This window comes from Eptatretus burgeri, chromosome 16 (assembly GCF_056783735.1).
Source record: "Eptatretus burgeri isolate ZD-2024b chromosome 16, Ebu_testis_v1, whole genome shotgun sequence".
In the NCBI taxonomy this organism is placed as follows: domain Eukaryota; kingdom Metazoa; phylum Chordata; class Myxini; order Myxiniformes; family Myxinidae; genus Eptatretus; species Eptatretus burgeri.
Window position 1 is genome coordinate 25,748,176 of NC_140976.1, and position 9,944 is coordinate 25,758,119.

The window sequence follows — 9,944 nt, forward strand, 5'->3', positions numbered from 1 at the left end:
TCTTTGCAAAATGTGAAGCACATAAGGCAGATACGCATGAAAACACCATTTTGAGAATTTCCTCGAAAATCCAAGAAGGAAAACTTAAAACTACCGCAAGTAGACTCTCGGCAACGATTGTATACACAAGCACAACTAGAAAACTACGGCAGACAACTCTACCAGAAGTACTGTACTTACAACGAGAAAAAAATTGGTGATTTTATTTCATTCAAGCGTGAACAGCACCACCTGTAGTAGCGATGTGGCTATTTTAAAAAGCCTCAATTGATTGTCTTCCTCGTCGTATCAAATTATAAATCAGTTTTTGTTTTATACCTGACTTTTAGCACTTTAAAATAAAAAAAATGAGTGAAGCATGAGTGACATTTTGAACACCTTTATTGTTGCTATTGGGGGCCTGTCCCATCTTCTCCGTCTCTTTTTCTTTCCACTTTCTCTCGAGTTCTGAGTGGCTTCTCAATTGCTGGAACCCTATGGCATTTGGTTAAAATGTAATCGCCTGAAATTTCTGCCGGAATATGTTGGGGCATGCAGCCATTCCACATCCATCACGGAAGGAAATTGCCAATTGCTTTGTTCTGCTCGAGTGGAGATGGCATTGACTTTCTCCGGCCACAAGAGCTAGGCCACAGACCTTTGCCTTATTTTACTGTGGTTTCATTTCTTGTTTTCCTTTAACAGAAGAATGGGGTTATCCTGCCAAAGGAGGACCTGTTAAATTAACCGTCGAAAGTGGTTATGATTGCCCGTACTGCTGCGATTGCAATGTGACTGTCTTTGAAATTTGTTTTCGATGATAATGCCACAACAATGTCATCGTTTGTTTTTTTCTGCTGTTTGTACGAGTGGGCAGACATTTTGTTGAAACGCAATGTGATGAGATTGAACCTGTCGGAGAATTTGTCATTGAATTTTAAAATTGTCATAAAATGCTCATCTGTGCGAAGGCTCATGTGTTGGTCTGCTCCGGAGAACGAGATAAATGATGGACTGTTTTTCAACTAAAGGTTAACAAGCAAATATGTTTACCGCCATGGGAAGTCGAATAGGATGGCGCAGTGATGGCAGACCTGTCTTTGAGCCGTCTAATCTGGGTCCGATTCCCGACCCAACTATGTACGGTCAGATTGGTACCTCACGTTCATGACATCACAGCATAAAGTGCGTCATTCCTTGGATGGATATCAAGCTCGGTGTCCTGTCTGCTCACATTAGTTGTACGTTAATGATCCCACGGTGCCTTTTCACGAAGAATAGTTATCGACGGCTCCCTGAAAAAAATACAAATTCCTGACCAAATCAACATGTCGAACGTTGGGTTTGGCCGCCTGGTTTGTGAAAGATTTGGGCCAAAATATTTTCCTGACGACCTCCCCACTCCAAAAAAAGTAATAATTGAGGCCTTTGTAATAATAATAATCATCATATGAGTTCCATGACGAGAAACTTCATCACAGGAGGAGGCCATTAGGCCCATCAAGCCTGTACAATGGTTACCAACCTATGGTTGTTTATCCATACGCAAGCCTTTTTAAATGCTTAGCATCAAGCAAGAAAAGCAACACATACCATTTTGGAAGTCTTTTTTTTGGCATGACTGGCCAAGATCAGTTTCAAACCACCAACCGCTGCCAGACTCAGAGCAGACGCTCTCTAACCATTATGTCACCGAGTGTGGTTGTAGAAATAGTCGTTGAAGTTGTTGTTGTAGTAGTTATCACCATGGGCCGTTCAGCTGATGTTTCAACCATTTACCTTTCATCAGAGCAAAATATGTTGCTTTTTCTCTGGCAAAGCACAAGCGCTCAATCTCAGCCACACCTTGTTTTCCCATGGAGATAAACTTTAGTCCTTTGTGAATATGATCCATTGTTAAAATTGTGACTTGCAGGATGATCCTTTTTTTTGTACTTGGTTGTGTTATGTTAAAAGCATGATGAGATGAGGTAAGCAGCAGGCGTTTTTTGTCTTGAGACTGAATCTAGTTTTGTGTTCCTGTGTTGCAGAGCTCAGTGCAATCAACATCGGATCGTGGCTACATTGTAAGTACCCTTTCACTGGATCCTTCCCTAACTCTTTTCCTTTTTACAGGTGTCTACATCATTGTCAAGAATCATTTTTAGTAATACTTGGGTTGGGCTTTTTGAAAATATTTAAGGAGTCAGGTGACAAAGAAAGAAAGACAGGATGAGTGAGAGAGATTGAGTGAGGTGAGGTTTTAGAAACATTATTTAGGATGTGCTCCACAGCATGGATCACTTCCAGCAGATGGCAGTACAGGCGCCGGCTGAGGCCATACAAGCGTACGTGGCTGTTCGGAGGCGAAAGTATGAGTGCTAATATGCTCACGTGTCGATGTGATGGGGACCGTGCGGGGGGGCGGGGGGGGATCCGCATGCTTCGTGCAGTGCAGTATTGTTGGGGTGCAGACCTGTCACATCCAATCCAAGAGTCCGTTGCCCTGTTTGGCTCTGGGGCATGGCCACACACAGTGCTGCAGGTTAAGGCCTCCTTGGTGTGCAACACCAGCTGTGTGGCGGTTAGGCCTGGAAAATGTAACAGTGCTTGATTAAATCCTTGCCTTTTTGTCATTGTTTTCTCAGAGTGATTATAAATTACGGTTCGAGCAAGAAAGCCTAACAACGAAGCGGCTTGTCCGAACCTATATGGTACCATAGAACATGCTGTCGTTGTATGCATACTTGTCAGGCGTTTCAACCTGCCTTCTTGAAATCATGGACAGGCTGGGATGTTTTGCTGGAACTTGCCGTAAGGCATTGCGGAGTGAAGGTTTTGCAGCGATTGCAGCAAAAAAAAACCACAAAATCTTCCCATGCCGGAACGAACAGACGTTGCCGGACTTTGCAGTATTCCAAGTGTATGAGCGGGCTCACAGGGCTATGGCAGCCTGCCGGCACAGACTTTGTGTGCTTGTCTGCGGTGGGTTTACGACACTAGGAGGACGTGCACTCAAGCTCAGTCATTTACTGCCATTACGAATGCACGTACAAAATGTTTGCTGCATCCTCTGGGGGTCGATGCGACAAGGCGCTTCAATAATAACGAGTTGCTCCGTAACGCTGCGGCTAATCTTGCAAATTAAATGGTTCGCGGCTTAACGGTTCCTTTGCTCCGCTCCTCTGGTGTTCAAAAGTACATCTGTTCAGGGTCAAATACATATCAAACCCATTGAGAAATCTTTATTCTACGTTTGTTACACATGTGTGTCAAGTGTGGACGCGGCTCTGCTGTTGTTGGCTTATTCTGACCGGAATTATAATATTTCCTTGTGCAAGTGAACGGTCATGTCTACCTTAGAGTAAAAGCTCTTAAGGTAATTCATTTGCTCGTATGCGTTATTTTGGTTCATCCGATAAACCTTGGTGCGTGGTCCATTTGTTTGTAATTTTATGTGTAGACTTACTGTTGACTATAAAGAATGAGACGATGAGACTCCTCACTCTACCCGCCCCCCCAAATATTTTGGTCATTTTTCTCACCCTTTGTCCCTCACAGCTATGCTCAAAATCTGTTCAGTGTGCTGTATTCTCGCCAGGGACCCGCAGGGTCAGAGAGAGGTGTCGGCTGGGCCGCCGTTGCTGTGTTTCTAGTTTTGAGTCCCAGCTTAGGAGACTTGAGTCGAATGAGTTTGGTGAAGGACTTGATCGTGCTAACACCCAGCTGGGATATCTGCGGGGGACCGACACTGGCAGGCAATTTCGGGGGACTGACAAAGGTGCCTTTCATCGTGCTCCCCACATTGTCAGTGGACAGACGTGAGGCGAGTCTTCCCCGCAGAGTCGTTTGCAGAAATCCTGGGAATTAGCTGAGATGACTGCGAGGCTTAGCCTTTCCTTTTCCTCTTTCTCATCGGTCAATGCTCAATGCTGGTGCAATGTATCCATGGCTCCTTTTTAAACCTACTAGTTGTTTTTTTCTCAAAACTTTCCATACCTGTGTGAAGTTGTCATTGGCAACGGCATCTCGTGATGATTCTGGGTGTTTTTCTTTTTTCTTTTTCTGCCCGTGGTGGCAATTTATTCGCAAACGTCTCCCTTTGCCAAGTGCCAGCCTGGGCCAGGGGTTGTTTTCCAAATTGGCCGCGCTGTCAGTCAGCAGTGCTCACATGCAGCGAGCCGTGGCGCCGTGAGAAGATGGATTTGTGCTGTCTGCCGAACAGAAGGGTTTTTCAAATGTAAATTTTTAACTAAATGAGGTCCACTTTGAAAGCCTTGCAAGCATTTGCTGTGTTGCCGTTGGTTGTGCATGTGGGGATGGGGGGGGGGGATGGTAGATAGGGGGTTGTGGTAGACGGTATGTTAAAGGATTTTAAAGCTTATGCGGTTGGTTGGCTGATAATATAATATGTTGGCATTGGAAAACCGGGTCGTATAGGCAGAGGTGCATCTAATTATTGTGTTAACTGAGGCTGTCACTTAAATTGTGCAATAATGTGAAATTGCTGCTTGCTTTGCACATATCATCGTTACCTCCGTCACCAAAGGTGGATGGAGGCTATGTTTTCACCCCTGTCTGTCTGTCTGTCTGTGTGTTTGCGAACAAAATTTCTCAAAAAGTTGTGGACGGATTCTGACGAAATTTGGTGCAGAGCTTGAGAATGTGACAAGGACGAAATGATTAGATGTTGATGAAGATCCGAATGCGGATCCGATAATTTTTCAAGTGATTCTTCACCATTGAGTGATCGGGCCAAAAACGACAAATAGCATGATTTCTCAAAATGTCACAGACGGATTCAGACAAAACGTGGTGGACAGGTTGGGTATGTAACAAGGAAAAATTGATTCGATTTTGGTTAAGATCCGAATCCGGATCCAATAATTTTTTCAGTGATTCTTCACCATTGAGTGATAGGGCTAAAACGATACATAGCACAATATCTCAAAAAGTTATGGACGGATTCGGACAAACCTTGGTGGATGAGTTGGTTACGTGACAAGAACAAGTCGATTAGATTTTGGTTTACGTCCAGATCCGGCCTATCAGTGGGATACAAAATGTAAATTAGTCAGCCTGGCTGTGGAGGTATGCACTCCACCAAGTGCCTTTCTTGTTTTACTTGCATTTGCAGCATGCACAGACAACAATCCTTGTACTTGACACTTACTTTAGGCCTTCTTTATGGTTCTCTCGTACACCTCCACTCAGGGATAGGAAGAAGGATTTGGGCCACCTTTCCGAGTGTATGTCGCACCAGTGGCATATTGAAAGAGCTCACGGGTCGGTTCAGGCCATGCGCTCTGAATGGGTTGTGTACAATCAGTCCAAGTGTGACACTGAAGGACTCAGTTATCTACCACGGTTTTGGCACGGGCCTCGTTTCAAATGCAATCGTAATACAGTAATGTCATTGTTATCCCAAATTCAATTTCCCATTTCCATGTTGATGCATTGCTTGTGAGGTCGAACCAATTGCATCTTTTCTTTTTCTTTCACAACAAGGGGGGGGGGAGAGGGGAAACCATATTTTCCTTTCAATCTTTCACACAAGCAACATTGTGGACAAACGAAAGCATACTTCTTTATCTGCCCACTTATGTACAGCCAATGATTTTCCTTTAAAAAAGCACTTTTCCCATTTCCAAAAAAACCCAAATTCCGTTTCATGTTGTCAATGGAAGAATCATTTATTTGTGCACTTCAATTGGAAAAAATACAATTTTCCTCACATCTCCAGCCTGCAAGTCCTCCACAGAGCCCTGGGCTCTACTCACCCTGCCACCTGGATGACACGGAAAACATGGGAAAGAATATAATTATAAACGGCAGGTAGGAAAAAGATGGAAAATAGATCCATGGGATGTGCATTCTGAATTAATTTGGATTATGATGTCAATTTGTGCTCACCGACTACAAAAGGAAGTACGTAGACGTGGCAGAGTATGTCCATTAATATTGTCGCATCAGGCGGCCTCCTTTAACATGGACAGAGTGAACTGGGTGGTCTAAGACCCCTGCAAATGATGAAATGGTGTTAAAACACTACGTTCAACCAACCTTAACGACAACTTCCCAAGGATCAGCCAATGAAACCAAACCTGGCAATGTTCACACAGAAAGGCAGCAAAACGGAAAAATGCTTCTTATAATTAAAATGGGGTTTATTTACCAAATATATTTGGGGAATAAGGAAGGACAGGACAATCAATAAACGGTACAGATCTGGCAGTCAAAACACACAAGAAAAGGAGAAGTAACATGCAATCTTATACACAAAAAATATATGGCCTCACCCGCTAATGGCACCAACAAATACCAGGACTCGCACAACAAAGGGGCAACTGAGAGCTTGTGGCAGGCCCAATCGAGTGGCATGCAGGTTTGCTGGCACACAGGGCTGGTGGAGCTCTTGACGATGAATAGCAGGAGTGATGTGATGGGGGCGAGGGATTATGGTGTCGATGGGTGGCCAAGCAGAGGGAAGGAGAGAGATTGTCCCCTCTTCAAGGTCCAGTTCCAACTTTTTTGTGCAGCCATGATTACGGCTCTCGTGAACTCTGGGACCACCCAAATGCACGGCGAGTCCCTTCCTTGGCCACCCACTGCTTGTGGGCAGAGCCATCGTCCGGGCCATTCCGCCCTGTGAGACGGCCTTGAACAAAAGTGTTTTGCCTTTCTCCAGGGCTCCGCAGCCAACCTTGCTGCCACAGCTTGCGCGACCTGCCGGCCAAACAGTTTGTAGTGGTCATTTCTCCGAAAGCGCAATGCCCTTTCCAATGTGCCTTTGGTGTCAAATGCCACAAATCCTCACCTGGCCTCGCCAAAAAACAGGATGTTTTACACACCAATCTTCACCTATATGCTTTATAATGCATGCTCACTGCCTCCTCAGTGCAAGTTTAACGATAACAGCACTTGGGAGAGCACATACATTCACCAGGCTGAACAGTTTACGTTTTATATTCCACTGATAGGCCAGAACTGGATCCAGACCTGAACCAAAATCTAATCTCCTTGTTCTTGTCACCTAACCAACTCATCCATCAAGTTTTGTTACAACTCGTCCATAACTTTTTGAAATATCATGCTATATATCATTTTTGGCCCCATTTCTCAATGGTGAACAATCGCTTAAAAAAAAAAACAAGAAATTCTCGCATCCGGATCTGTATTCGGATCTTCATCAAAATCGAATAAATTCATACTTGTCACACACCCAACCTGTCCACCGAATCCGTCAATAGATTTTTGAGATATCCTGCTCGCAGACAGATAAACAGACAGGAGTGGAAACATAACCTCCATCCACCTTTGGTGGTGGAGGGAACAAGACTTACTCCAACAAATTTTCTGTTACAAGAGTAAATCTAATGAAAGCGATCACATGGTCCATACTATTTTTTATCACCATCTATCTATGGAACAATAGATATGAGGCCCGGCGAGGAGTGATGTAAGCGACATTTTTTAATGATATGATTATGATAGGCTCAGATGATAGGGTAAGGGTTAAAATAGTGCTATATGGCATTAACTCCAAAATGGCCGATGTGGCCCTTACATCACTCCTCCTCGCGGAGCCTCATATGTACATATATATTACTACTACTACTACTACTACTACTACTACTACTACTACTACTACTACTACTACTACTAATGCGAGGGCATATATTGGCCTTACCCTCTGCCATCTCGGGCTCCATGAATATAGCACCTCCAGACCAACTTATCCAGCATGGCAGTCCTCAGTTCGTTAATGCTGTCAAGGCCTGTGTCGCTCCGCAGTGCACTGATGTAGGTGGCCTGACCTCTACCTCTTCTTGCAGTGCCCTGTGTCTGCTCCCAAAGTATGAGTGGATTAGCAGACAGTTCATATATATATAAATATATATATATATATATATATATATGGTATATGTATATATATATATATATATATATATATATATATATATATATATATATATATGGTATATGTATATATATATATATATATATATATATGGTATATGTATATATATATATATATATATATATATATATATATATATATATATATATATATATATATATATATAAATATATATTTATATATATAAATAAATATATATATATATATATATATATATATATATATATATATATATATATATATATATATATATATATATATATATATATATATATATATATATATATATATATATATATATATATATATATATATATATATATATATATATATATATATATATATATATATATATATATATATATATATATATATATATATATATATATATATATATATATATATATATATATATATATATATATATATATATATATATATATATATATATATATATATATATATATATATATATATATATATATATATATATATATATATATATATATATATATATATATATATATATATATATATATATATATATATATATATATATATATATATATATATATATATATATATATATATATATATATATATATATATATATATATATATATATATATATATATACATATACCATATATATATATATATATATATATATATATATATATATATATATATATATATATATATATATATATATATACGTGTGTGTGTGTGTGTGTGTGTGTGTGTCCTCCATAAACTCCAAAACCATGAAACCTAATGGCCCCAAACTTTGCATGCATACTAACGCAACTCCAAGGGAGTGAGTGCATGGATGAAAATTGGGTATTTGGGTAAAGTTAAACACCACACAACCCTTTTGAAGATAATTAATGGTTTACCTTCATGAAAGGCTTATCCTTGGTCAGCCCAACTTCACCCCACAGAGGTCTTAGCTACCATTTTGATTCAGCCGCTTAAAAATCCCTTACCTTGGAAACACTCCAACACTCTCACAGATTGAGTGTATCGTCGAAATATGATTTTGGATTTGAGGACTGGATCTCGTGGATGAAATAATTGTCGAAATCTGGAGTATCATCTGCAAATTGAAAGAAATTCTTAGAATTAAGCATATATCTTATAACTTTTAAGCAGGGCTGTGTGCCCTCCTTCTCCATATTTACACAAGAAGATGTGAAATTGCCGAAGCATTAAACTAAAAAAAATTCTGCTGTTCCGAAAGAGTAACTTCGAGTGCAGCAAAAATAATTTTAAAGCAGGCAAAAGCTCCCACGTTGTGAACAGTGGGCGTGATGACTGCGGCTGGGTTCTCCATGTGGAAATCCCTCGGGTTTGTAAGACAAAATAAATTGGAGGATTAGAATGAGTCAAGCGAACTAAGTGTTCAAGAAAATAATTGAAAACTGTTTTTAGTGGTTGCAAATCCATCCCCACTCCATGGCAGGATGGCCGAGAGGTATGCACACTCACTCTAAGCTGTCTAGCCTGGTTGGAAATCTGAACACAGCTATAAACTGTCATCCTGGTGTTTCACGGGCAAGATGATTAATCAACGTGTGTGATGTCCCTCAGATGGACGTTAAACTGGGCGTCACATCTGCTGGAATTTGTTGGTGGACATTAACAATCCCTTCATGGTGTCCTTCGTGAAGAGTTGGGGAGCTATCCCCGACATACTGGCCAAATTCCAAATTCCTGCTCTAACCTACAGGGACACTGCATCAGCAGCACTGCCACTCCCTCAGTCAATGATGCTACTTGCAGCCTTGTGCTGCACAGGGAAAAAAAAGATGACCAGACCCCAATGTATAGTATTTTATTGTAATAATATTTTAATTAATTTGCTCTTTGAAAAATTTTCACTCAATTACGAGAAAATTTGAAAACAAGCGATTTTGATCCGTATACCTCTACACTGTCACACCCCAACATTTGCAGGGATACTTTCCTGAACAAGCTCGAATGAGCTAAGATCCTCGTCCTCTTAATGATGACGTCATAAAAACGAATATGACGTCATTGTGATGTATCAGGTTTGCAATAAATT

General features: G+C 40.7%; 1 protein-coding gene across 10 annotated transcripts in view; it reads left to right on the forward strand.

Moving 5' to 3' along the window:
* The window catches only part of LOC147010737 (autism susceptibility gene 2 protein homolog), a 473,526-nt gene that overhangs the window by 253,366 nt on the left and 210,216 nt on the right, over positions 1–9,944 (forward strand). For 8 of the 10 annotated variants that reach the window (XM_085859271.1, XM_085859277.1, XM_085859269.1 and 5 more), the window contains one exon: positions 2,010–2,045. The exons of the other annotated variants lie outside the window; for them this stretch is intronic. In XM_085859271.1, coding sequence (XP_085715397.1) covers positions 2,010–2,045 — 36 coding nt within the window. The remainder of the gene's footprint in view (positions 1–2,009; positions 2,046–9,944) is intronic. 10 annotated transcript variants of the gene reach the window in all.